The sequence below is a fragment of the Panthera uncia genome, chromosome A2 (genome assembly GCF_023721935.1).
Source record: "Panthera uncia isolate 11264 chromosome A2, Puncia_PCG_1.0, whole genome shotgun sequence".
Taxonomy (NCBI): domain Eukaryota; kingdom Metazoa; phylum Chordata; class Mammalia; order Carnivora; family Felidae; genus Panthera; species Panthera uncia.
In genome coordinates, this window is record NC_064816.1 from 345675 (window position 1) to 372661 (window position 26987).

The following is a 26987-nucleotide window of genomic DNA, read 5'->3' on the forward strand; positions in this document are numbered from 1 at the left end:
AGCAGCTCAGGGCCTGCAGCAGGGAGGCTAGAGGGAGGCAGGGAAAAAGGAGAGAGAGAGACCTGCCCATGGCCCACCGGTGCCCGGCCTGCTGCCCCCTGCAGGGACCTCGGTGACTGGCATACACTAGGTGCTTGATAAATGCTGACAGAGCAAGAGAGTCACCGGGCACGGGAGCCCAGGGGAGGAGAGCACCCTTGGCAGGGACAGGACACCTGCGACCTGGCAGGACATTTATTGGACCTGCTGACGTCAGAACCACGCGGACGCACGGACAGGAACAGGGAGGACACTGAGGCAGGTGTCATGGGCAGTACTCACCCAGACACTAGACAAGTTCACGGGGGGACGTTCTAAAGAACAGAGACCCCGGGCCACTCTGGACCCTCCGAGCCAGGACCTGGGGCCTCCGGAGGGGCCACTGGGGGTCCAAGGAGGACACTACGTGAAGCCGTGAGACCCACAGGTGTCTCGGTGGCCGCCTGGGGCACGTGGACAGGGGGCCGGCCCTCCTCCTGGAACCACCGCTAGGCTCTGAGGGACAGAAAGCAGTCCCGGCTGGGCCGACAGGCACCAACTCGCGGCTTCAGGCCGCGTCCACCCCTGCCCCGTCCGTTGACGGGACACGACCTTGGCCGATAAGGCCCGGAAGGCAGTGCTTCAAGGATGCCCGTTTCTTGATGTACCCGATGAAGGTCGGGGTGTGTGTGGAACGTTCTGTCGCCGAGAGGGCCCGGGGGGCCCCCGGTCAGGGGTAGCTGAGGGGCACCCGCCGCCAGAGCCCCCCGCACAGGCAGTTCTTGATCCAGCGCTGTTCCCACTGCTTGACGGCCGTGGTCTTATTGGGTGACCTGAGCATGGTGACGCAGCCACACCTGGGGGCAGAGCCGGCAGGGTGAGGCGGGGGGGGGGGGGCTGCCCTGCCCCTGGGCCTCTGCACGTGCTGCACCCCCACCGCCAGAGCGCCGTTCCCGGAGCCGCCCGACACCGAGCCGGCTCAGCCCCGTGAGTGGCCACAGGTGTGGGGTTTTCGAGTCCTGGCCTGGCCGCTCCCCGGCAGCGTGACCCTGAGCGCCGGAACCCGCTCCCGGTCCCGGGGTTGCGTGGCGGCGTCTGCAAAGCTCCCGGCCTTCGTTTCCGCACCCGCCGGGCGACGGAGAGCTCCCCTGGGGCAGGCTCGGGCTGCGGGCACAGCTGGCCACCGATGGCCCAGGAGAGGGTGCTCAGGACCTCCCAAGGCGGCCGTGGCCCTCGCTGGGAGGCGCTCCCGCGACCCGTGTTCACAGGCAGGGAGACAGGCTTGTGGCGGGAAGCCACCGGCCCCCGGGGCAGGGCTGAGGGCAGGTCCACGTGGCGGGCGCTCACCGGGTGCAGGCCTTGCACTCCTCCGTGGGGTAGGCTCCCAGGTGCAGCCTTCGCAGGTGGTCGATCTTGGGCTGGCCCGGCGCCCTGGCGGACGAGAGGGGACACGTGAGGCGCGCACACACCAGACACGGGCCATCTCTGACGCGTGCCCTCTGCCCGCACGCTCAACGGCGCCGGAAAGCTCTGGAAGCCACCGAGAACCCGCGGGGAGGGGCTGAAAACTGCGTTTGAATGTTTCCAAAACACCACATTTTAAATCTCATTGTGATCGACCTCCTCTTCTCTTAAAGTTTTTCCCGAAACCCAAACCCAAATGATTCAGGCGGTCCCTCCCACGGCAACACAAGAAGGAAGCTGCCAGAAGGGGGCGGGCCCAACGCCCGAAGCATTACACCCAAAGGGGGCCCCCGGGTGCTGACTTTCCTCCTTTGGCTCATCTGCGATTTCTGAAATTTCCACCCAAAGTAATGGACCTCGCGGAGGATTCGCGGGTCTCTCTTCACCACGTGAGCGTCCAAAACGGGGAAGCACCTTGTGCGACCTGGGGTCAGTGACCGCACCTTTCTCGCCTGAAAAGTGGGGACAAACCCCTGCCCCGTGGTGCTGCTGCGCAGCGAGGGCTCACACGGGAGTCTACGCTAGGGTGACTGCCCCTTACGGGGGCAGAGGCCGCAGCCCGAGCCCTCAAGGCCAAGCACACGGCACTCCACGCAGGGGTGACGCGCCAGACGGAGGGCAAGACGGAGAAAGGCGGCGGGGGAGTCGGGGACCGAGCGGGGCGTCTCTCGGGGACGGCGTTCAGGCGGAGCCCCGAAGGCGGCACCAGCAGGGCGCACGCGCAGGGGGCGAGGCGGAGCCGGGCACGCACCTGCTGAGGCCGTCGGGCTGCACGGTGGCGCAGGCAGGCAGGGCGGGGGCCTTGCCGAACTGCAGGCGCAGAGGCTGCTTGGGCTGCAGGCGGCTGACGAGGCCGTCGCTGACGGGCAGCCAGTCCAGGCTGGGAATGAGCAGCTGGCTGGGCAGCAGGCAGCACTCGTCGACGAGCGCCTCGTCCGGCTCACTCGTGGGGCCCTCGTCACGGCCTGCGGGGAGGGGACCGTGGGGACGTCGCGCCGGGCGGCCCTGCCCGGAGCGCTGCCTGCCGGGGGTGGGGCACCGAGGCCTCCTTGGAGCTCGGAGCAGCGGTCCCGGGCTCAGGCCCCAGCTCTACGCTGACCTCCCGAGCGTCAGGACCCACTTATTCGTTTAACAAGTACACAGGGAGCGCTGGGTGTCCTTCCGAGAACAGGGCCGGCCGCAAACACGCGACCCGGTGACACAAGACAAGCAAACGGGCGCAGACGTTTAGCGAGCACCTGTGCTGGGCGCTGGGGACCACGACCGTCTAAGCCGGGGGAGCCTGTATTTGGGGAGTGGGGCGTCTCAGCCAGGACTCGTATTTTGATGGGGGGACGAGAGCCGAAGGCTGGCGTCTTACAGCAGATCCAGAGCTTGGTGAGCAGGCGGAAGAGCAGGGACATGCTGTCTTGGGTGTCTGAGGTGGCCGTGTACACGGGCAAGCAGCTGGGCTTCAGCAGGCCCCAGATCCGGATGACGACCATCAGCTCCCGCAGCATGCCCAGCGAGGCGCCGTCCCGCAGGAAGCTGTGTCCCGGCCGCAGCGGGGAGCCCTGTGGGGGAGGCACCCGGGGCCACAGGCCTAAGCGCGAGCGGCATCCTAGGACCCCGGTGTGCGGGGAGATGGGCCGGCTTCCCTCGCCCGGCCGGGGGCGCCCCGGGCCCCCGGCTTTTCTGACGCGCAACCGACGGGCTCCGGCTCCTGGACGCCACGCAGTGCCGGCAGGGGAGGGGAAGCGGCCCCCCTGGCAGGTAATGGGTGCGGGGGCGGGGACGCGGCCGGCAGAGCACCGAGCTCCGAGCTCCCCGCCCGTGGAGGCGGCTGGGGGGGGAGGGGCCGCACCTGGTTGGGCAGACTGGCCAGCAAGTAGAGCACGAAGTCGCCCACCCACTGCAGGAGCTGCTGGAGCGCCTGCAGCGTGTTCATGTCCAGGACGAACTCCTCCGTCTTGAGGTTGATCATGACCTTGTCGATGTCTGGGAGGAGACGGGAGGTCAGGCGCCCCGACCCCGCCTCGCGGTGCACGCGCACGGGGGCCGCGCCGACGCCCGGCGGCAGCACCCACTGCGAGAGCCGGAGAGCCGGGCCCTGGGCCCTGGGCCAGAGCGGCCCCTCTCCGCCCCCCACCCCGCCCCCCCACTGGCCCGGCCCGGCCGATGCTCCCCTGGGGCGAGCCCGGTGAGGGCCGGGGCGGCACCCACCGGCGTCCGTGATCTTGGCGCAGACCTCGGTCAGCCGGTCGCCAGGGCTCTTGTCGGGCGTGTTGAGGAAGTGTGGGCGCAGGAGGGACTTGAGCGTGGAGCTGACTGCCACGAGGAAGAGCTTGGCGTGGTAGTCGCACACGCGGGCCACTGTGCAGGGCGACAGCTTGCACAGCGAGGCCTTCATGGCCAGGATCCGGGTGGACAGGACCTGGGCGGGCAGGTGGCGTGAGCGGGCGGCCCCGAGGGGCCCGGGAGGCGGCGCCCTCCGCCCCCCCCCTGCGGGGCGGGGCGGCCCCCGAGGGGCGGGGCGGCAAGTGCGAGGGGCGGGGCGGGGCGGGGCGGCAAGTGCGAGGGGAGGGGCGGGGCAGCCCCCCCACCCCCACCCCCACCCCCACCCCCACCCCCCGGCCTCCCCGCCCCGTCTCCAAAGAGGCCCTGCACCTGCTGCAGGGCCGCGTTCTGGCGCGTGTACTCCTCGTGCAGCCTCTCCACCAGGCTCTGCACCATGGCGGGCTGCACGTGCAGGAGGGTGTCCCACCAGTCGTAGCCGGTCACCATGCAGTACTCCAGCAGGAAGAGCAAGTGCCGCAGGGCCAGGCTCACGTCCAGCGCGTGGCCCATGGAGGGCGAGATGCGAAGCATGCTCAGCTGCAGGGGAGGACGGGGCGGGGAGCGCTGCGGGACCCCGCACCCCCTCCCCGGGCCGTCCCGCCCGCCAGGGGGTGGGGCGGCCGCACGCGCTGTGTCTGCGCTGCGGCGGCACCTCCGAGGCCCCACCACACCCCACCACACCCGCACGGGGCTTCTGGGGGACCGGCCTGTCACCAGGCTGCGTGGCCGGCGCGGATCCACTCGAGGGCCGCGGGGGTCTCCGCAGAGACACAGACCCTGTTCTCCAGAAGCGGAACGCCTCACGCCAGGCCGCTGGCCCCTCTCCTGGAGACCCCAAGGGCGGAGCAAACGAGCAAGGGATTCGCTCACGAGTCAGGAGTCTCAATGTGAATGCGGAAGCCGGTTTCCCAGTCAGCACGGGAGGCGGGGGGATGGGCGGGCACGGCCGCCAGGGTGAGCGCACACAGCTCGCCCCTTCCTCCAGGCCCCCTTCCTCCAGGCCGAGGCCAAGTCCCTCCGGGAACAAGGACACCCGCTGAGCACCCGCTACGCTTACGTGCTTCACCGCACTTGATTCCAGAAATCCTACGTGAACGGCAACCACCCCAACCACCCCAACGGCTCCTGCTGAGCACCTACTAGGCGCCACAGACCTCGCCGCCGGAGCTTTGATTGGACCTCAGAGGCGACGACCTCGGGCCGGCGAGCAGCAGGGAGGCGGCTCTGAAGCTCACCTTCCCGTGGTTGTCGATGCCGACCAGGGCCAGAGACGTCCAGGAGAGCTGCATGGCCTTGAAGTGGACGGCGGGGCCGGTGGTCCGCGGGCGCTTGATGGCCGGCTCGTCCGCGGAGCGCGGGGCCGCAGAACTGTAGAAGACGGCCATGCTCTGCAGCGACAGCCGGTGCACAATGTGGACGCTGCCGTCGTGAAAGGCCAGGGCCAGCCCTACAGGCCAGAGCACAGGCCGCTCAGCCGCGTGGGGGCCCGCCCAGCTCCCCGCGGTGGGAAGGGGCCGCCCAGGGGAGAGGCGTGGCTCCAGGCCACCCACGGCCCACCAGCCGCCCCCACAGCCAGCCGCTTTCCCCCCGCATCCTTTGCCAACAGCCCCAGGTTCGGGCTACGCCCCACCTCCTCCCCAAGGTGTGGCTGACGGGAGCAAATGGGTCCCTTCCAGGGAGACGGTGGTGGGAGGAGACGGCGGGAGGGGACAGTGAATGCAAAGGCCCCGGGGCCCAGGAGCACACAGGGGCCTTGAGGGGAGGAAGGGGGGTGGGGAGGCCTAATCCCCACGACCAGTGGGCGGCAGGGTTAGGGCTCACGTTGAGTCCTGACTCACTTGAGGTCAGGGACACCTGCAACTGAGCCCAGGACCGACACCTGAGGCGCCAGAACAGAGCGCTGCCCACCTAAAACGTCCGCCCCAAGTTCCCAACCTCGTCCTTGCTGGTCGCTAACAGCCCTTTATGCACGCAGTGTTCCGTTAGCCAGTCTCACGGCCTGGGAGCGTGGGGGATCCCGGAAGCGGGGCCGCCTGGCGGACAGGGGCGGGCCCCACGGCCCTAAGACTTGAGCCCCGGGCTCAGAGCCCACCGCCCCCAGGGGCTCGCGCCAGCCGTACCGAGGCCGGGGTAGAACTGGGTGTCGCTGGCCACCTTCAGGTCAGTGTTGGTGAGCGAGATGGGCAGCTTAGGCAGCGCCACGGCAGACACGCGGTCCAGGTCGTTGGTGGCCGACAGGATCCGCCACTTGAGAATCATGGGCTGTTTGTCACCAACTGAAAAGGGGGCCGGGGGAACGGGAAAACAACAGCAAGAATGAGAAATGCCGCACGGCGGACCCCCGCCGGGGACGCCAGGCACGGCCGCCCCGGCACCCCCGTCTCCGGCCCTGCGCTGGGGACCCGGCCCCGCTCCGTCCCTCAAAGCACTCCACAGCCCAGGCAGCGGAACGGTCCACGGCAGGCACGTGACACACGTGGACCGCCAGTCCTGCCCTGGGACCTCGCCCGACCAGGAGGCCACAGGCAGTGGGAGGGAGGCCGCCGTGACCCTGGCCGAAGCTGGAGCAGAGAAGCGGGGTGCACCCCACTCCCGGCCACCACAAGCCCTGGCGACACAGCCAGCTCGCGGTGCGTTGTCTCGTGACAGGACAGGTCCTGGGCGGAGCCCAGCTCGGCCCGCCTGCTAAGGCTTGAGCTGGACGGTCAAGGGGCCACAGACCCGCGCCCCCTGCACCCACAGCCCCCAGCAACAGGCAGAGTGGTTTCCGGGAGTCCCGGCGTGGCTAGAGGGCGCGGGCCAACATGACGCAAGAGGAGACACGGTGTGGATTTGCCGGGACGTGCCTGGGCAAGCCTGCAGGGACACGCGGTCATGGGGGGCGATCAGGCGCACGGCCCACGCTGCCGGAAGGCTGACGGCAGGCACACAAACCAGGTAGGAGCGGCGGAGGCGGCGCCCCCTCCCCCCCCACCCCAGAGCGGCGCGGGGCCACGGCTGTGAGCCAAGTTGAGCTGGTTGTTACACGGCACAACCAAGGGTCAAACAGCGTCTCCCAGCCGCCCACCTGTCTGGAGAGCTCGGCTCTGAACGGCTCATAAACCTGCCGCAGACCCGAGCCCCCCAGGGGAAACTGAGGCCCAGGGAGCACTGAGACTGCCTGAGGCCAGAGTGTAACTTCGCATCTAACAAGGATGACGTCCAGACAGCACCCGCGGGCCAGTGGTCACACCGAGCACTGCACAAATGCTACGCAATGGCTGGCCAGGCTGGCCCTGGGGCTGGTCACCCACTGCACTGGGGCATAGGGACCGTGCAGACCTGTGTGGCCCTGCCCGCCACACACGGTCATGCCGGCCGCCAGCTACGAGCTCACTCAGGACGGGGGGGGTCTGGGGAAGGTGCTTCATGCTAACCACTGGGCCCCCGCAGCGGGCAGCTTCTGTAACCACCCCGTGGCCCCCGTGGGGGGGCAGGAGCTGCGGGGCCTCTTGACATGGCTTCATTCGTAGTTCCCGCTTAGCACCCTCCCGAGCAGCCAACCGCTCCAGGGTCCATTAGCGCTAATCAGCAGAGCGCCCTGCTCTCATCAGCTGGAAATGCTATTTGTGGGCCCCGGGGGGCCTTCGTCCCCTGTGAGCTCCGGCGGTGAAAATCAAGTGGCTTTTCTGACTTCGCAGTCATTAAAGGCTGGGCCAGCACGTCCCGAGCTCTGTCGGGGAGCGGGCACGGTCTTCGGGGAGGCTGGCACCATCTGGAGCCACCGGGGGCTCCACATTGAGTGCAGGGACGGGGGAGGGGGAGGTGAGCCATCGGGTACGTCCTGGGGAAACTCCGCCACCCCCTCTGGGTCTGCTTCCTCACCATAAACCAGGGTTTCTGGAGGGTTCTGTTTTTAGGATGAAGTGCCCTCTGTGGCCCAGGGGACTGTGTGTACCCCCAGCCCTGCCGCACCGCCTGCTTGCTCCCCTTTGCTCAGCCCGCTCTGGCTCCTGCCTCATGCCCCAGGACCTTTGCACCACAGCTCCCTCAAGCAGGCACGTGCTCCCCGCAGGAGGTGTGAGAGTGAGGCAGTCAGGCGACCCGCCTGTGGGATGACCGGGTAGGACCTCGCCTCTCTGAGCCCCGGGTCAGGTGGCTGTCTGGGACAGGAGCGAAGAGGCTGCATCGGCAGGGGTGAAGAGGGTGGGGCAGGCCGACACGGCCTGGCTGCTCGGAGCAGCTCCCTCACGCTGCCCCGGGAACGGGGAGACTCACCCACAGGCGAGATCTGCTGGAAGACGTTGTTCACGGGAAGCCCCTCCTTCCGCAGAGACCAACATTCCACGATGCTGCTCGTCTGGCTGGACGCACACAGGAGCACCTGCGGAGGCGGCCGCTGGTCAGGAGTGTGGAGCCGGAATGCCAGATGTCCCCCAGGGGAGAGCAAGGGGGAAGCTCCACGAAGCCGGGGCCTTACACTGGCACCCGGGGTGACCGCTGGACAACTGCCCCAGAGACGTCCCCGTCCTGGTCCCGGGACCCGCAGGCTGTGGGGCCCAGCGTCCTCACGAGGTCCCCACGCGGGTGGGGCAAAGGGTCAGAGGCAGAGAGCCGGGCGGACCCCACGCTGCTGGCCGTGAGGATGAGGAGGGGCCGCGAGCCCAGGATGGGGCGCCTCGGGAGCCAGAAGAGGGGGACACAGGGCTCCCTGGGGCCCCGGGGGGGGTGTCAGCCCCCCGTCCGACCCTGGACCCCAGAACTCGCGGCGAGGAGCGTGCGGCCAGGGGAGCGGGCCCGGGGCAGGACTCACCTGCTCTGACATGTCACGGGCCAGGAACTTGAGGTGGGTGATGGCGGGGAACTTGTCCTTGCGGTTGAGGTCGGTGGTGCAGCGCATGAACAGCGAGGGCAGGATCTCGGTGTCGATGCGGCACTTCTCGCTGACCACGCTCACGCACACCTTGTAGAACTGCACGGGGGAGGCGCTGCTGCCGTCCGCGGTGGCCACCACGATGTTGCCACCGCCCGTGAAGGCGATGTCCGCCAGGGCCACGCGGCCGCGCAGCCGGCACAGACTCTCCGTTGACGTCAGCACCTGCCCGCTGGGCTTGAGCAGGGACACGGTGACCAGGCCGCTGACCGTCACTGCGATCCAGCCCTCCATTGGCTTGCCGCCGAACAGTGTGAGGGACGGCGAGAATTTGACGCGGGAGAACTTCTCGCCGAAGCTGGAGGCGCCCGACTGGGGGGGGGAGAAGGGAGCACGGGGTCTGCTTACTGCCGATGCTGGACCCAGCTGAGGACGTCAGCAACAGGTGGCCTGCCCAGACTTTAGGGGTCTGCCCTTTGTGACCTGACAACCCACCCTTGGGGTGCAGAAAGAGGAATTCTGGGGTGCACTGGATTCTGAGAACAGCTGTCAGTTAAATGAACGGTCCACTGAGGATACCAGCCACCAGCTGAATGGAAGGTTCATTAAGGACAGCAGCCATCAGTTAAATGGGAGCTCAGAGAAAACACAGGTGCTGACAGCCTGATTGAAGGCATGAATCGGGCGAGTTGGGCCGGGACTACAAAAACCAAAGGGTGCTGGTGGCGGGAGGACAGGCAGGGTGCACGGTCTCACCTACTGCAACGGCACCGGCTTGCTCGGGTGAACACCCACCTTTTCCACGTGCAATGCCAGCTTCACCCCGTTGTGCAGCCAGGACAGCGCCACGATGGGGTCCCCCTCCACCAAGCTGCCCACAGAGCTCTCCCAGCTGTTGGCCAGGTGGTCGGCCATGCTCCAGCACTTGATCTGCCCGTCAGCATCAGCCGACAGGAGCCGGGAGCCTGTGGACCACAAACCCACACTGCAAACCCTCAGGGTGCACAGGGGCAGCGATTCCAGTGCGTTCAGGGCCTGGGAGGAGCAAGCTGGTGGAGGCTGAGCAGGGGAGTGGCATAAGGTGTGTTCGCAGGGACGTGACAATTGTAACAGACTGAGGGTTCGAGTCCCAGCTGTGAACTCTGGGGGCGTGACCAGGAAGAGACAGAGTGTGTTACCCTGAGATTCAGGATCGAGGGAGAGCATCGCTATCCCCCTCAGTCATGCAGGACCACCCATGCCCAGGCCGGCCCTCACCTGACTGGTCCCACTCCAGGCAGGTGATGGCCTCGCTGTGCTCTGAGTTGACGGAGTGCACATCCCAGGGGTGTTCCGTATCCAGGATGTGGATCATGCGGGTGAGGTCTGCGGGGACAGCACATGGCACGGCAGCGGTAACAACCAGGAAGCCACGACAACCCCGGGAGGGGTCAGGGATGAATCCAGCGACCGTGCCACCCACGGGGGAGTCAGGGGCATCTGCTGCTGACCACACAGACAGCCCTGGTGCTATGGAGGAAGAGGCTTCTGTGTTCCCTTGGAAACCGAAGCAGGCCTGAACCTGGCCACTAGCGTCACGGTGTTTTCACAAGAGACACAGAAAATAGAACAGGGAGAATATGATCCCCAAAGGCTAATGATGGGCATCTCCCCACGGTCTCTTCCCCTTTAAATTTCTCTGCTTTTCTATTTTTTTCCTAATACGTATTACCCAGACAGTAAAGGGAAAACAGCCCCCAACTAAGTACCTTAGATGTTTTCAAATGCAAGATAGTAACATGGACGGTCTGGAAGCCTTGGTGGACCCCGCTCCCCTTGCCCCATTTCATCCCTCGGGGGTGATTCCAGCACCAGGTATGGGGAACACAGCATCTGGCCTCTGCACACCTGTGAGGCTGTAGTCCTCACTACCCCGTTATGGATGAGAAAACCCTGAGAGGGCCCACATGGGTGAGGGGCAGCTCCCAGGCAGGCCTGGAGACCCAAAGTTCCCCCACAGGGACACACAGGAGCGGGGCTGGGGTCAAGGAGGCACACACCCTGGTCGTCATTTCGAAGGTCGGTGGTGAAGGCAATGAGGTTACGGCAGGACCAGGCACAGGCCAGAGGCACCGACGGACAGTGGGTACTCTTGGGCCATCTCTCCCACTCGCAGACGTAAGCCAGATCCATTGTGCCCACAGGCCACAGGTCACACCCCGAGGACAGTCACCAGCTCCTGGGGCTGGGGGGGGGGGCGGCGGAGACTGGCTCATCAGTGACATTCACTGAGTGCCTGCAGGATGCCGAGCTCCACACTGGACACCCGGTTCCCACAGGGAATGAAAGGAACCCAACCGAATCTCTATGATTCCCTGCCCTTGGGTCTCGTGTGCTGTGTGAGTGAAGCTGCATTTTAAACAGGGGGACAGGGAGGTCTCATCAGGGAGACAACATCAAAGCAGAGGTGTGAGGGAGCAAGACACACGATGTCTGGGGGAAGGTGGAGGGGACAGCAAACGCAAAGGCCCGGAGGCTGGACTGAGCCTGGGGTGTTCAAGGAGTGGCCAAGCAGCCCAGGCAGCTAGAGCAGATGAATGAAGGGAAAGGGGGCCAGAGGTGATGAGGGTGGGTGGTGGGGGCGCTGGAAGCCTTCACCCTAGTGGGGTTGGGGGGGGAGCCCGGGGAGGGCGATGAGCTATTTACATTTGCGCAGGACCCCTCGGGCGGGCTGGAGTGCACCACCAGGGGTGGGGCGGAGGGGAGTGCACTGGTCCCCTTAGGCAGCAATAAAGGCAGTGGGAAGCGCCTGCAGAGGTCGGGCCTGGGTCCATCCTGGGGGGAAGAGCTAGGAGACCCCATCCAGCGGAGGCAGAAAGTCGTGCCCGAGGCGGGACTTGCTGAGCCCAACAATGAAATGCTCTACGCGCAGGCACCGATTACAGGTTACTCCTTCTTTCACAAAAGTGCCGTCAGCTCCCTTTCTCTGAGTCATGAGCCCAGGTCCCGCTACGTCTTCGAGCCCAGACCAGGGACACCAAGGCCCCTCCCACAAGCCCCCCGCAAGTCTTTTAAGTTCTGCCCTCAAAGCCCCAGTCCCCATCCCCTACAATCTATCCTTTCCAGAATCCCCTCCCAGTTTACTCCTTGAGCCCCCGAGCCCGGCCTAAGCTCTCAGACTCCACCCCAGGGACCCCAAACCCTTCACCTGCCAGGTGTTCACGGGGCCCTCCTGGTCCCACCGCCAAATCCCCCATTATCCTCGAGCCCCACCCCCAGCCCGGGCCAGACCCCCAGTTAGTCCCCGGCTCCACGCAAATTTCAGCCACAACCCCCAGACCCCGCCCAGCGCCCCCCCGCCAGCCGCGCGCCCGGCGCCCGGCGCCCTCTGACCCCGCAGGCCCCGCCCCGGGCCCGCGGGTCCCCGCCTCCTCCGGGCTGCGTTCCCACCCTCCCCCGGCCGCGGGCGCCGAGCGGACGCTGGCTGTCCCCTGCGGGCCCCGCAGCCCCGCGCTCACCAGGCCGGCCCAGGCGCCAAGCTGAGCAGGCGGCCGCGGCCCCGAGTCTCTCTAGCTCCCCGGTTCCGGCGCCGCCATCTTCCCCGGGACCAACGAGTCGCCCGCGCAGCGCGGCCGCTTCCCAGAGGCTTCTGGGACGGCGGCGACTCCGCCCCTCTTCCGGGATATTTGCATATAGGACTTCACAGCGTCCCAGCAGCCACTTGAGTTATATTTGGTGGAACAATGAACACTTTCTCAGTTTCAGTGAGTGATCGCATTTGATCGCACTATAGGTTGTAGGAACCTAGGAGAAAGATGGGTGGCTGACTCCTTTTAAAAGAATTCACCCTTTGTGTAAAGACATTTTGTTTGGGCACTATAAATATCCTTCGGCTAGACCGGGAGTTCGTGCTCGCTTCGGCAGCACATATACTAAAATTGGAACGATACAGAGAAGATTAGCATGGCCCCTGCGCAAGGATGACACGCAAATTCGTGAAGCGTTCCATATTTTGCTGCTCTACTCTGGGCTCTCCCGAGCGGGGAAACTGAGGCTCCACAGGTGAAGCGACTCTCCCTTTGGAGGCCCTTCCCTGATTTTCGGGTCCTCCCGCGGGCTGCAGGGGAGGGCAGGAGGCTTCGGGCCGGGCCCGGCCCGGGCACCCCGCAGGCAGGGGGAAAGGGTCCTCGTGCAAGTGGCTGCACCCTCTGGGACCCCGGGCCTCCGGCGTCCATGCCAGCCACGTGGACTTCCGCGAGTTAGTGTCTGCCCTTAAAACTCTTAGGATGCCTGTTAAACGGGCCCCCGCACACCCAAGCGCCCAGACCTGGCCCGAGAGAAGGAACCAGGCTCCGTGCAGAAACACACAGGCCTAGCGGGAGCATCCCGGGGCTCATGTATAAAAACCCCACAACGATGGGGGTGCCTCAGAGAGACCCAAGGCTGCGAGGGCCAAACCTGGACCGTGACCAGGATAAATAATACCGGATGGCCCACCGAACTAGAAAGTAAATCTTCATGTGTCCCAAATGGTTGCGTAAGTGAACGCCTGGGGGAGAAGAGACAAATGTCCCTGCAGCATTCTCAATAATTAACATAGATCTTCTGTCCTCAGGGAGGTGGTTCCCAGCCCCCAGTCCTCTGTGTGGGGGGCACACAGTAACGCGGTAACGCCTTCCGGCCAGGATAGTGTGGCGGGGAAGGAGCTTCCCAGTGTGGAGCCCCACCAGCATCCCCAGCCGGGAGACCAGGGTCAATGTCAGCAGTGTGATGGCACCAGCGAGACACTTCCCTCAGCGTCTGAACCCCCCGCTGGGTTCATCCTGCAGGACACTGGGCCAATCCGGGACACACACAGGGAGGCCACGTGAAGACGCAGGCAGGGGCTGGAATGAGGTGGCCACAGGCCAAGGAACGCCAGGGACCCCCAGAAGCTCGAAGAGGCAAGAAGGCCCCTCCCCTGGAGCTTCACAGCCCTGCCACAGGTTGGGCTCCTGCCTGGACTCCGGCTTCCAGGACTGGGAGACAAGAAATTCCTGTGGTTTTAAGCCACAGCTGGGGTACTTTGTCCTGGCCACCCCAGGACGATCACACAAGTGACTTTTTGGACGGTGGGCAGCTGGGAAATGGTGGAGCTGGGGTTGGAACGTGGGCACCTGGGAAGGGCACGAGCCAGGAAGCAGAACCAGCGGCCTCTCCCTACACGCCTCTGCAGTGTAAGGCTTCATCCCCAGGCCTGCGGCCCTCAGCGACTGAGACTCCAAACATCCTGAGCACCTCTGTGCACCCCCAGCCATACCCCCAAGGAAAGCCCCACAGCTGGAGACCAGAGACCAGAGCACCAGAGATTTATTGAACTCTCCACTTTTCCCAAAGCACAACTGGACACACACACACACACACACACACACACACACGGGAGGGGTCCCCCAGCCCTGCTCTTGTGGGACATGCCAGGGTGGCCAGTGAGAGGTCAGCCCAAGGTAACAGGCCAGAGCTAGGCTAGGGGAAGGGCAAAGGGACACGGACAAGGGAATGGGGCAGTCCTAGGGCAGAGGCTTCTGGCTGGATGGGGCCCCAAGAGCCACCAAAAGCCACCCGTGGAGGACAAACATGTTCCAAAAGGGTGGCAAGACCAGCCTTTAAGATGCAGCCCCTGTCCTAGGGCGTGGGGCACACGCGCAGGCGCACACGACAGAACACACCTGGAAAAAGGGGCGGAGCCCCAGGCCCCCCCCTCCCCCACATCCAAGCCAAAAGCTGGGGGATGGGGGAGGATCAAACAGGGACTGGAACAAAGTCCCCCGATTTATCAGTTGGGGCAAGTTTTTGGTTTTTCTTCCCAAAAGGGAAATTTAAAAATCTACAACAAATCATGCCAAATTCATTAAAAGTGATAAAAACCCAGCCTGTCGCTCCTTGCTTAAGTTTCAGACGGGGCCGAAAAAGCTGAACGAAGAAGGAACACGGAAGTGACCAGGCCGGGTCTCCTCGCTCAAACTCAAGTCCCGGAGCGGGGAGCTGCAAGGCCGGGACAGTCCGGTGTGGGGGGCCAGGGCCCCGCGTTTATCTGGGAGAGGCGGGCTGGGAAGGAGTCAGAGTGATAGCCCCCCCTCCCAGGGGTAGCGCACGTCTGCAGGGAAAAATCCTCCAAATAATAAAGATACTTGAGCGAATGGCACGGGAGGCCTGGGGGAGGGGAGGCTGGGGGCGGGGGAGGGGAGGCTGGGGGAGGGGGAGGGGGGCGGCCATCAGCTGCGCTGCTCCAGATACGCGGACAGGAGCAGCCCTGGTGGCAGGAAGTCCAGGTGGCGGTTGCTGACTTTCATCTGCCTCTTGCCCTCCAGGTCGGCGCCTGTAAGGGGCAGGGGGCGCAACGATGAGGGCAGCATGGGGGAAGGGCACACGAGGTCACCGCCTCCATCCCTGCCCTCAGGGGGGGGGGGGGGGGGGGGGGGGGGGGGGGGGCTGCTTCCGCATCAGGGCTCGAGTGGCCCAACCCCCACCCGCCCCACCTCCCTTCGCTCCCGAACCTGAACCGGCCATGCACACCCGAGCTCATTCCACCTCCCCTCCTCCCATCTTGCCAGGGCCCCTCCTCCTCCGTGTCCGGGCCGTGGCCCAACTCCTGCGGGGAAGCACCCCCAGCCCAGCCCCTCCGTCCCGAGTCTGTGGGAACAAAGGGAAGGGAGCGTGGGAGGGGCCGTCCCTGAGTTGCCATGGGAACCGTCACCTCAGCAACTCCGGGCAGGAGGCGGAGCAGAGGAGCAAGGAGGCGGCGCACCCAGAGGCAGTGAGGACTCTCCCTGGGGCGCTGTGTCCTGAGAACACCCCCGTGGTAAAAGCGGAGACACAGGCCCCAGGAGGGGGACTCGCCGAAGTCACCTGGGTGGCACGGTGGAGGGGGGCTGCAGGGGGAGCGGCAGCTAAACGACCTTGCACCCAGCATGGAGCCAGACGCACAGGGAGCTTCCAAAGAACTCGAACTAGCGCAAGAGCCTTTGCTCATGCTGCCCCTCCTCCTCCAGAAGCACCGCCCCCCCAGTACCCAGACCCTCTGTGACTCGGGCCTTGGTGTCCCCAGGGTGCATCAGCCAGGTGGGGCCCCGTGGGTCGGCAGCACTTACTGGCTGAGATGAGGTCCATGTACTGACAGATGGCGTGAAGCAGGAGTCTCTCGAAACTGGAGAGGAACGGAAGGTAAGCGGTGGAGAGCCAGAGCCAGTCCCTGGAGGGGCACATTGGGCTCACCCCCACCCTGTCACCTGTTGTCCAGCATGGCCGTGTACACGGCCTGGGGAGACACAGAGAAAAACCTCAGCAGCCTCTCCTCCCAGGTCTCCAGAGTTTCCTGCAGGGGAAACAGGTCTAGGGGTGAGGCCAACTATGAGGCTGGGACCAAGCTGTCTACGCCCCATGCCCAGGGGAGCCTCTGGAGCCCAAAGCCCTGGGTTCAAATGTGGCTTCTGACCTGCTATATGAAGCTACATAACCCTTTCCGAAGATACCAGGCACTGAGATATCCCCATGCTTCTGAACCCCTGTGCCCTCCTCCTGGTGAACTCCTACACATCCCGCAGTACCCACTGCCATTGCCCCTGCCCCTCCCACCCTCATGGAAGCCCATTCCCGGCCCAGTTCCTGCACTCTGATCACACTGGCCTGTGTACTGCCTTGTCTCCAATACCACCTGCACTGGGTAACGGACTACCCCTGACACCACCACCAATTGAGAAAGTGAGGAAAAAAAGGTAATTAAAAAAAAACAGGCAGGTGGAAAAAGATGAGGCCTGGCCTGGTATTCACCATGGGGATGCGGCTCCGCTTGAGGACAGTTCTCAGACGCCGGCTGATGCGCTGGAAGCACTCACGGGGTGTGTAGGCTGGGTCCTCTGCAAGAGTTCTGGGCTTGGGGCAGCGTCTAGAGCAAGCCCCTGGCCCGCCCCACACACCGGCTCCTCCACATCTGTCCCTGGGCACCGCCCACACACCAGGCTCCTCCCCTCCCCGGGCAACGCCCCCCCAGGGCTCCTCCCCACGTCTCCCCTAAGCACTGCCCACTCGCTGGGTCCCTCCCCACTCCCCCCAGGCACCGCCCACATGCGGCATCCCTCCCCTTGTCCCTGGGCACCGCCCACACACCAGGCCCCTTCCCACCTCTGCCCGGGCACCACCCACACATTGGCTCCTCCCCTCCTCTCCCCCGAGCCCCGCCCACACACCTGGCTCCTCCCCTCATCTCCCCCCCAGCACCGCCCACACACTAGCTCCTCCCCTCCCCTCCCCCGGGCCCCGCCTACACACCTGGCTCCTCCCCTCCTCTCCCCCAGGCCCTGCCCACACACCTGGCTCCTCCCCTCCTCTCCCCCCAGCACCGCCCACACACTGGCTCCTCCCTTCCTCTCCCCCAGGCCCCGCCCACACATTGGCTCCTCCCTGTCCCTGGCCATCCCGCACACCAGGCCCCTCCCCACCTCTGCCCGGGGCACCACCCACACACTGGCTCCTCCCCTCCTCTGCCCCGAGCACCGCCCACACACCTGGCTCCTCCCTGTCCCTGGCCCGCCCACACAGGATCAGCTAGGCGTACACCCTCCGTACCTCTGGTCCCCCCCACCTCCCGTCCAGGCCCGCACCTCTCCTTCGATCCTCCCCGCGGCCGGGCCCCCTCCTCCGTGCCTTGCTCTTGCCCTCATCCTCCAGGTAGCGGAGAACCCGTTCCTGCTCCTCCCCAGAGCGGTTCATGAAGTCATTCCAGACCTAGAAGAGAGGCGCGCTGGACCCAGGCGTCCTCAGCCCCGGGTTCTCCATATGGCCAATGCACACAGAGGGCCACAAAGTGTGCGGAAATACCCCTTGCAGACACGTTTGCCCGCTACAGGGTACCCGCAGACCGCTCCTCTGGCAGGGATTGGTATGGACCAAACGTGCCCTCGGTGGAGTCCTTCATTCCCAATGAGGGGCAGATGAATCGGGAGTGCCGGAAACTTCTGGGGTACGTGGGAGTTCTGGCTTTGTCTGGGGATCCCCAGGGAAACAGAGAGGGTGGGCATAGAGGAACCAGAGGGGGATGGGTGCAGATGGGTGCTCCTGACCGAGGGACCAGCATAGGCCACGTGCGGCAGCAGAAGCGAGAACAGAGAGGAGGCCCGCGTGGCCGGAGCAGAGGGAGGCAGCGACCAGGGCACGGGGGCCCCACCTCCACGTAGGTCTCATTGCTGCAGGCCTCTGCGAAGATGCCGGGTGCTGCGGGGGGGGCCAGGTCCCCATCGTCCAGACCAGCTGTGCCCCCGTCTGTCTCCAGCAGCGTTAGGAGGTACTGGGCTAGATGGAAACAGATGGTCTCTGGGCTGGGGGGTGGCATTGGGGGCCCCCCAGTCTCCTTAGAAACCCAAGGACCATGTTTCCTCCCCTGGCCTCTGTATGTAGGGCCTTTACGCTCTGGCTCACACTGGTGTCCCCACCCCCGTGCTGGACCTGTCTTTCCCAGAAGGCGCAGAAACCATCTAGCCTCCACCTCCAGAACTCCTCCTTCTCCCTGGCTCGTTGAACTCCTATACATCTTTCAAAACCTGAGCTCCAACGCCCAGAGCTCCTTATAGCCCACCGCCAGCATTGCCAGCTCAGGGTCAGACTCAGGGTAAAAGCACCAGATGATACCAACAGACACACCGTTCTCATCTGGGCCCCAGGAACCCCCCAGGAGGTGCCCCCAGCCCCCGCTCACTGTTCTCTAGCCGCTGAAGGCTCTTCCGCCCCTTGGCCTTGGGCACGAGGTCTGAGTTCCGCACAGCCTGGTTGATGAAGTGTTGCTTCCGCTTGGACGCTGACAGCCTCTTCACCTGGGAGCCAGCTAGAGCGGGCAGGCAGCCTGGAAGGGGCCTGTGGGCCGGGGTTGGGGTGGGGAGGCAGGCCTCAGGGCCAACACAGGCCAGGACCCCCACCATGGCCACTGCCGCTTGGTTTCCCTCAGCAACGGGAGCCCTAGACCCTTAAAATTGCCGTTTGTTTCACGGTCACATCACCCAGGAGGCCCGTACAGTCGTGATGACAGATTAGTAAACTGGGGCTCGGAGAGGAGCAGACACTGGCCTGCATTCACACCTTGGGTGGGTGGCCAAGAAAAGTTCTCAGGCTTCCGGATCTTACCGCAAGCTAGTGGGACCCAGAGTCTCCAGGTTTGAACACTGCCCTCCTCTTGGAGTTTCTCAAGAGGCCTTATTATTATTATTTTTGAGACTTTTTAAAAGTTTATTTATTTAAGCAATCTCTGTACCCAATGTGGGGCTCCCAGCCGGGCGCCCCATCAAAAGACTTGATTTAATGGAGCAACCCCCATGCCAGCAGCAGATACACTGAGAAACATCCCCCGGAAGCTGAAGGTGACGGCCAAGTCTATCTGCCTTCTGTCCCTGGAGTCCCCCTGAAATGTGCCCCCCTTGGAACTAATCTGCTGTCCTCCAAGCAAATGGCATTAATGTGTAGATGAATTAGCAGCATGGCCAGGCGTCCCACTGGGGACCCACGGGCCAGCTGCAGACCCGACACGGGGCCGGGGCCGGGACTGATTGCTAGATGGAAACATCCTGGCAAGTTCCGGCCTTCCAGGTCAGCCCCTGACGACCCCCAGACCACAGGGGGATGGTCCCCACTGGGCCACAAAACCCTCACACTGCAGGGGCAATGGTGGATCCTGACCCTCAGAGGGTCTGGGCGCCAGGATGGCCCCTCCCGTGTCCTAACTCCCTCTCCCTCTGTCTGCTCCAGCCACAGGTCTCCTCACCGTCCCTCCAGCAATGCCACACGCCGTCCCACCCATCGGCCTGTACCCCCTGCCCGGTGCACGCTCCCCCTGCGTCTGAATGGCTCACTCCTTTGAACATCTCCTTTGGCTCTGTTCTAACCTGTCAGGGAGACCCCGACCCCCTTATGTAACACGTCACTGCTTTGTTTTCCTGATCACCGTAGACTGCCAGCCTCGTCCACCGAAGTCCCCACGCAGACACTCACCCACCAAGCCTGGCACCCAGCAGGTGGTCCGAAAACCGACTGCCGCATCGGTTCTCAAAAAAATCCCACAATTCCAAGACTGAGTAGGACTCAGAGTCCAAAATGCCCCCCCAAACTTTCTGGTACCCAAAGTTCCCAGGACACAAATTAAAAACAGAAGTGTGGCCTCTTCCTTCCAAGCCACCAGTAGGCTCTAGAAAACCGTGAAACTCCAGGACTGTGGCAGAGACCTTGTAGGGGTTAGGAATGAAGCGAGTGCTCCGTGGGGTCTATACATATGTAAAGTGTCCCCAGCCTTAAGCATCTGTCCTCTGTAGAATGGCCATTACATCTTGATCAAAAAGCAAACAGGCTGATGAGACTCAGCACTGCATGAGGTCACAGTGGAGCAGGTAAGCAGCACGGGCTCCCGGGATAACAGTTTCTGCCAAAATCCATGCTGCTGTCTGACGAATAAACTCACACACGCACGAGTACCCATCAACAGGAGCACACGGCAGAGGTACGGTTCGGGTCCTGGAATCGCAGCCCCGAGTTCAAATCCTAGCTAGGATGCTTCACGGTGGAACCGGGAGCCTCAGCTCACTCTCTGCCAAGTTAGGATAAGAATGGCCTCTGTGTGGGGCGCCTGCGTGGCTCAGTTGGTTAAGCATCTGACTCTTGATCTCAGCTCAGGCCCTGATCTCTGGGTTATGAGTTCAAGCCCTGTGTTGGGGCTTACATTTAAAAAAAAATAACAAATGGCCTCTGTGAGCCTGAAAGGGGACACTCAGGGCCACAAGGGGCCAGGGCAGACATCAACCCAGCTGCAACTTGCTTGGTTTCCTCCTGTCATGGGGAGCTCACCCCCTCCACCACGCTGTTGTGAATACTCATTTTCACCATCACTATCATGCAGGAGGCTGGTGATACTATGTTGAGGCCCATTAAACAAATTAGCAACTGAGACACAAAGTCATCATCTCAAGATCCCACAGTCTCGAGGAAGGCGGCCGGCCGGCACGGGGAGAGGTAAATCAAGTCAGCACAGAACCAGTGACTGTGAGGCTGGATCCAAACTGAGGGCTGCCTCCCTGAGGCCCACCCCAGGCCCCAGTTCACCGTAGCTCTCCCCGAGCTCCAGTGCCTATGTCTCCACCTTGGCAGCTGGACAGAGTCCAGAACGGCAGCCTGGTGGGGCTGATAACAGAGTCCGCATCCGGCGGGGGCGGGGGGGGGGGGGGTTGGTGGTTATCAGGAGATGTCAGAGCAGGGCTGAGTCCTCAGGACCTGGGGCTCGGAGAAATGGGGCTTCCCCATCACCTCTTGAGAGTGGCAGAGCCAGGATTTGAACCTGGTCAGAACAGCAACACCCCCTTGAACCATTCAGCCTCCTGCTTCCCTCTGGGCCCCTCAGACCACCCCCCACACCTGGTTGAGACCCAGCGGGTTGAGACCCATGCTCCACCACCATGCATGGCTCCCCAGAACCCTGAGGGCAAGGCCCAGCTCCATCGTGACGTGGCATCAGAAGCCCTGCCCTGCCCCGCAGGGACCACAGGGGCCTGTGTCCGGCCCCACAGGCTTCTGGAGGGCTCGCCACCCTCTCGTGGGCCTCCTGCGCTGAGCCGAGCGCTGGAAATGGAGTCCCACCACCAACTCAAGCTTGCTGACCTCAACCAAATTCCAGCAGGAGACAAGAAACGTGTGGTCTCCAGGGCCAACGACCGGGCCTGGTCCCCACTCGAGGAAGAGAGGACAGCAGAAGCGGGCAGGACAGAGAAGGCAGCCCACAAGTGCCCAGCAAATCGGATCTGTCACGAAGGCTGTCGGGAGAGGGACGTGTGGCAGCACAAAGGTTGTGTAAAACACACCTACACATCAAAAATCAGTGCCTCGCCCCATCCTCTGCTCCAGACCCAGGGGCCCCTTCACCGTGCCCCAAAGCCCCCAGGAACAGTCTACCTCAGGGCCTTTGCTGAGCCTTCTGCCGGAAGTACCCTTTCTTGGCACAGTCTGCCGTCGGCTCAAATGCCGCCTCCTGGGAGAAAGGCCGTGCTCCTGGACAGCCCGATCAGCCCCATTACCCCGCCTCACCTGTTGCTGCCCAGAACCAGCTGGTCTACTCATCTATTTACTATTTAAACCCCCTTTCCCGAACTACACGCTTGCAGACGGGATGGGGTCGGCCCCGCCCCTGCTGTGGCCCCGGCACCTGCCCACAGAGACCGCTTTACAGATGGGGAAACCGGCAACGCAGACGGGGTGCCTTAGGCTTCCTGGACCTGACAGGCCTCAGGAAATGTCCGTGTCCTCGAGGTGCCTGCCCAGTGAGGGTGGACAGGCCCCAGGTAGAAACAGCTGCTAAGTCAGCTTGGGTCTGGGGAGAACAGCCTCCTTTGTCTCCCCCAGTTCTGTTCCCCGCGGGTTCTGAAAGGGGGCCTCTTGCCACCTGCTCTGTTGGGCTCCAGGGTACCTTCTCTGGCACCGGTCCCCCTCCCCCAGGAACAAGCAAGAGAGGAACCTACTTCCCGAAGCAGGAAACCAAGGGGGGAGGGCTCGGAGCGGAGGTGACTCAGGCTGGGGCGGGGCCCCGCGGCCCCCAGCAGCGGCCACACCCCGGGGGGGGGGGTGGTGGGACACGGGGTGCCGCGGTGGCACCCACCTGGCAAGTCAATACCCGCTCTGGGTGCTTAAGGCCCCTTCAAAGAAGGGAAGTCCCACGTCTGTGGAGACCCACGTGGCCTCCGGGCAGGTACCGGGCGGAAATCGTAACAGCACAGCGGCAACGAAACAGAATGAGACGCTTGGGACAACACAGAATGCGCGCGTCCTTTTGCGGGGCACCTCTGAGCGCAGGGTCCCTGACACCCCTCACCTCGTCCCAGGCACTGCGAGAAGAGGCCGCTGGTATATCTCCTTGTACAGATGGAGACACTGAGGCACAGAAGCTGGAGTGACCAGCACACGGACGGACGACGAGGCAGCCGAATCCTCGCTCCCCGCCCCCCCCCCCCCAGGACCAGGGGGCAACAGCGCGGTTTTCGGCGTAAACACGCCGGTTACGCGGAAGTGTGCCCGGCCCCTCTGGGGTCCTACCTGCAGCGGCGGCCCCGCCCCCTCCCGCTCCCGCTGACCCGGTGTTGAAGCCCCCCCCCCCATCTGTTAAGTACTCAGACACGAACAAAGAGCCCTGTGTCCTCGGGGGGTGGGGGCTGGAAAACCCCACGGGGCGCACACAGGACTGGCTGTGGGGTGCAGACCCCGCGTGGGGGGACAGCGGCTTGCGCGTTAGCGCCCGCAACACCAAAACGGACTCGGGGGACGCGGCGCGCAGCGACACCACCTCGCCACCTCACCCGAGCGGGCGGCCAGGCGCACGACACCCCCAAAGCGAGACAATACGCGGGCGCGGGGCTGAGGGGGCACTTCTGGGCCCCGGGGGCACGCCAACGCACGAACCGGGTGCCTCCCTCCGCCCAGCAGACGCGCGGGCCGGTCGGGGGTGGGATCCCCCCGGGGGACGACAAAGCCCCCTCCTCCCACCCCCACCACGGTCCGGGGCACCCCCGAGGAAAAGGGGCGGGGCGGGCCTGGGGCTGCAGCCGGACCCGAGGGGAGAGGGGAGAGGGGAGAGGGGAGAGGGGAGAGGGGAGAGGGGAGAGCGGAGAGGGGAGAGGGGAGAGGGGAGAGGGGAGGGGCCCCGGAGTCCTGGAGGGCGTGCCCCGCCCGCCCCGCCGCGCTCACAGCGTCCGCCGCCCGCCGGGGGCGCTTCCCACCGCCGCCGCCTCCGAGCCGCCCTCCGGGTTCTCCAGCGCGACCATGGCTCGGACGCTGCCGCCGCCGCCGCCGCCCGGCAGGGCCTTCTCGGGCCGAGCAGGAAGTGACGGGCGCCCAGAGGCGGGCCGGGGCGGGGCCTGGAGGCTGGACGCGCGGGGCGGGGACCGAGGACGCAGGGCCAGCCAGATCCCGGGGCACAGACGGGGAGACCGAGGCGGCGGGTAGCGAGATCCCCGCCCCCGAAGCCTGGAGGCCGGTGGGCGGGGCACCCAGCCTCCAGGGGATGGTCGGGGAAACCGAGGCCTGGGGAGCTAGGAAAGAGGGGGGGCATCCATTTCAGAGGCAGGAGACAGATGAAATGACCCAAGCCGCGCCCCCACCCCAGCCCCCAGCCCCGAGTCCACCAGACTCTCCCAGTCCTGTTTCAGTGCGGCCCCTGGAGCCCTGACTCCTTTACTCATCTCTGAAAATAGACGTTAAAAGGGCGGGGGCGCCTCGGTGGCTCAGTCGATTAAGCTCTGACTTGGGCTTGGGTCATGATCTCGCGGTCAGTGGGTTCGAGCCCTGTTGGGACTCTGTGCTGACAGCTCCGAGCCTGGAGCTGCTTCAGATTCTGTGTCTTCCTCTCTCTCTGCTCCTCTCCCACTCACACTCTGTCTCCCTCTCAAAATAAATAAGCATAATAATTAAAAATTTTTTAATAAAAAAAATTTTTTTTTTACATAGGGCAACATCAGTTCCCACCCCCTTTCACCCCTGAGGATTTGTTCATTTAACCAATGTCCACTGTCAGCAGGGCCCAGTGATGGGCTCTGGGGTGTGGCAGTGGCCAGGACAGACCCTTTCCCCTCGGAGTGGGGCAGGAAAGAGGAGTTCTCCGAGAGAGGGACTGGCGGGCTGCAAAGTGAGAAGAGTGTGTCAGGCAGAGAGGACAGCCAGTGCAAAGGCCCTGAGGTATCCAGAGTGACCAGAGCAGGGTGATGAGTGAGCATGAGGGGGAAGGAGGCACAGGGCCGAGGGTGGACCCGTGAGCCCTGCGGTCCTGCGATGGCGGGTCTGGCAACGGGGAGCTGTGGGAGGGTTGGGAGCAGAGAATCGAACCTGTGGGATCTGGCTGGAATCCACCGTTCAGTCTACAAGAAAAGTGGAAACCAGGACCACGTGAAGAGACGCCACAGGGAGACAGCGGCCGCAGACAGCCTGTTGGCAATTGTGCCAGAGAATGACCGGATCACTTTAACAAACACACAGGGTACGGAGGAGGGGCTGCGGAAAGACCCCCAAGAGCACGTACTATGTGGCATCATACGGACAAATGAGAAAAGAGCCAAATGAATCAAAGGTGATATAAATCCAGAGAGAAGGTGCTGCGGGGGGGGGGGGGGGGCCAGCGGGGGGGCCTGGGGGGGTTGGTTCCCGCGGGTTCTGGGGGGCGGGGATTGGTTCCTGCTCCCCGCCCACGAGAACTAACTGCCCAATAAATGTGCTAATTCTAGAGCATGCCACCGGGCCTCCCCCCCATTCTGGGGTCTCATTTCTGGGGAACCTGGGTTGGTACCCTCCTGACACCCGCCTGGACCCTCGGCCGCCCCAGGAGCTGCCGCTGCTCTCCCCACAGCCCCCACCTCGAAGAAGTTTCTCTTCCTTTTCTGATTGTTTAAGCCGTTGTCCAGAATCGTCCTCAAGATGGAAAGCGGGTGGACAGAAAAAGTATCTGGGGTACGTGGGGTACACGTGTCCTTGCAAACCGCCCTCCACCTGGTTCCTAGCCCCAGTGGCACAGGTGCCCACGCCCCCAGTGCGAGCGTCCAATAGGGGCAGCCAGTCAGGCAGGGGGCGACACCCCCATCCACAGCCAAGGAGTCCCCCAGGCTGTGTACTTCAAGGACAGGTATCTTCTAGGGGCGCCCGGTGGCTCAGTCGGTTAGCGTCTGATTCTGGCTCAGGCCATGATCTTGTGCCCACCTTGGGCTCTGCGCTGACAGCTCGGAGCCTGGAGCCTGCTTCAGATTCTCTGTCTCCCTCTCTCTCTGTCCCACCCCCCCCCCCACCCCCGCTTGTGCTCTGTCCCTCTGTCTCTCTCTCAAAAATAATTAACATTAAAAAATATATATGAAAAAGAACAGGTTCCTTCTAACTGCCAGTTCCCCGGCGGACCTGCCCTGCTCTGAGCCTTCCATGGCTCTCCAGTACCCCTTCTCCCAGCCTCTGATGAGGGCTGGCCTCCCTGTCAGCCAGGGCCCACCCACCAGGAGCCCCAGCCACACGGAAGGCTAACAGGGCGCCTTCTCTGGTCTCTGTTTTGTCCCCACCGCTTGCCTGTCCTCTGAGTCTCAACCCCCTGGTTAGGCTCGGCCTCTAGGGTCCACAGCAGCCTCCACACAGCCTCCCCCCTCCCCTCTCCCCTGGTCCCCCGAGCCCCACCTCCAGCCTGTCCCCCCCCAGGGCTCCGGGGCCAGACAGTGCAAGGAGAGCGAAAGGGGGAGAAGGTGGCTGTGCACGTGAGTGGAGGGCGCACGGGCAGGTGAAGGAGTGGCCAGCGGCTGCGGGAGAGGCGGGGAGGCGGGGACCAGGGGGGCGCAGGGTATAAAGTGGCCGCGGCTGCGTCGGCAGCAGAGAAGCCGCCCTGCCCGGCGGAGTCGCCCTCCGGGTCTTGTGGCCTGCAGCCGAGACCCTTCCCAGGCTCCGCGGGCGTGTCCCCAGCAGGCAGCGAGGAGGAAGGTCGCCGCCTGGGCGCAAACCGGCGGGCGGCCAGGGGGAAGAGGGCGGTGAAGCCATGCGCGCCGTGGCCACGTCCGCGCCCAACGCGTCCTGGTGGGCGCCGGCCAACGCGACGGTCTGCCCGGGCTGTGGCGCCGACGCCTCGGACGGCCGGGCCCCTGTGTTGCGGCCGGTGGACGCCTGGCTTGTGCCGGTTTCCTTCGTGGCGCTGATGCTGCTCGGGCTGGCAGGGAACTCGCTCGTCATTTTCGTCATCTGCCGCCACAAGCAGATGCGGACGGTGACCAACTTTTACATAGGTGAGCGCCCGGGCACCTGCCGGCCACTCCGGGGGGGGGGTCCCCAGAGAGGCCCAGGGGGCCTCCTAGCGCGCTGTGCTCTCCCAGACGGCACCCCCTCCCCCAGCCCCGTGCAGGAAGCAGGTCCCGTCCCTACTGTCCCTGACTCTTGGGCTAGAGCTCGAGAACTCTGGAGTCTGGACAGTGGCCGGTGGAGAGCTTGGCCTGGCCCTGAGGAAGGTGTCTGGTTAAAACGTGGTTCTTGTGACACCGTGTCCTATGAATGAAAGTAGGGAGAGGGGCTGCTAGGCCCGCGGGATCCCGGTTTGCGACCCTTGCGTCAATGAAAGGCTCGGTTCACACATTTGTATGATGGGCTGACCGACTTGGCTCAGGTGAGTGCTCGTTTTCCTCTATTCTGTGGTGGCTGCTGGGCAGCGCCACTGTCTCCAGCTTGCAGACCGGGAGGCAGGTTCAGAGGGGACGGGGGCGTGCGCGGCTCTCCCAGCCCCGACTGGGGCGCGCCCCGGTTCTCCCCAGCACCGACGGGGGCGCAACCCCGGCTCTCCCAGCCTCGACGGGGGCGCAAC

At 64.3% G+C, this 26987-nt stretch overlaps 3 protein-coding genes and 1 non-coding gene across 7 annotated transcripts in view; 2 read left to right on the plus strand and 2 right to left on the minus strand.

The window, feature by feature from the left end:
- Positions 1-220: 220 nt before the first annotated feature.
- Positions 221-12350, minus strand: MED16 (mediator complex subunit 16). 2 transcript variants are annotated; one of them, XM_049639460.1, is made up of 15 exons: positions 12148-12295; positions 10690-10874; positions 9908-10015; positions 9446-9615; positions 8591-9022; positions 8056-8161; positions 5919-6074; positions 5034-5245; positions 4129-4335; positions 3685-3895; positions 3326-3459; positions 2843-3035; positions 2234-2447; positions 1366-1449; positions 221-875 (listed from the first exon to the last, which is right to left on the minus strand). In XM_049639460.1, the coding sequence occupies exons 2-15, from the start codon at positions 10820-10822 to the stop codon at positions 749-751; spliced, it is 2487 nt and encodes an 828-aa protein (XP_049495417.1). In that variant the 5' UTR covers positions 10823-10874; positions 12148-12295; the 3' UTR covers positions 221-748. The 2 variants fall into 2 exon arrangements, with proteins under 2 accessions (XP_049495417.1, XP_049495416.1); XM_049639459.1 differs by lacking the exons at positions 221-875; positions 1366-1449 and having other exon boundaries at positions 2358-2447; positions 4129-4813; positions 12148-12350.
- A 187-nt stretch (positions 12351-12537) lies between these two features.
- On the plus strand, positions 12538-12644 carry LOC125931078 (U6 spliceosomal RNA). Its single transcript, XR_007460336.1, has one exon. It is a non-coding gene; the product is annotated as a U6 spliceosomal RNA (small nuclear RNA).
- Positions 12645-13960: 1316 nt separating this feature from the next.
- The window catches only part of R3HDM4 (R3H domain containing 4), a 16652-nt gene continuing 3625 nt past the window's right edge, over positions 13961-26987 (minus strand). The window contains exons 1-9 of one of the 3 annotated variants that reach the window (XM_049639474.1): positions 23366-23502; positions 18357-18511; positions 17829-17953; positions 17266-17389; positions 16436-16521; positions 15895-15980; positions 15757-15812; positions 15363-15537; positions 13961-14984 (exon numbers count right to left, since the gene is read on the minus strand). In XM_049639474.1, the coding sequence (XP_049495431.1) occupies positions 14696-14984; positions 15363-15537; positions 15757-15812; positions 15895-15980; positions 16436-16521; positions 17266-17389; positions 17829-17953; positions 18357-18511; positions 23366-23442 (1173 nt within the window). In that variant the 5' untranslated portion in view covers positions 23443-23502 and the 3' untranslated portion in view covers positions 13961-14695. Of the gene's footprint in view, positions 14985-15362; positions 15538-15756; positions 15813-15894; positions 15981-16435; positions 16522-17265; positions 17390-17828; positions 17954-18356; positions 18512-23365; positions 23503-26987 lie in introns of those variants that run through there. The other 2 variants (XM_049639475.1, XM_049639476.1) reach the window with 2 other exon arrangements.
- The window catches only part of KISS1R (KISS1 receptor), a 3427-nt gene continuing 2475 nt past the window's right edge, over positions 26036-26987 (plus strand). Inside the window, exon 1 of the mRNA XM_049639477.1 lies at positions 26036-26418. Within this exon, the coding sequence (XP_049495434.1) occupies positions 26175-26418 (244 nt within the window). The 5' untranslated portion in view covers positions 26036-26174. The remainder of the gene's footprint in view (positions 26419-26987) is intronic.

What these genes read in the sequence shown, in the direction of transcription:
- MED16 (XM_049639459.1), bottom strand. Translation starts at nt 10,822, where the DNA reads ATGGATCTGGCTTACGTCTGCGAGTGGGAGAGATGGCCCAAGAGTACC. An exon ending in TGGCATTGCACGTGGAAAAG is followed by an intron (nt 9,023 to 9,445) that starts GTGGGTGTTCAC and finishes TCCCCCCCCCAG; the next exon opens with TCGGGCGCCTCCAGCTTCGG. An exon ending in CCAGCAGATCTCGCCTGTGG is followed by an intron (nt 6,075 to 8,055) that starts GTGAGTCTCCCC and finishes CCCCCTTTTCAG; the next exon opens with TTGGTGACAAACAGCCCATG.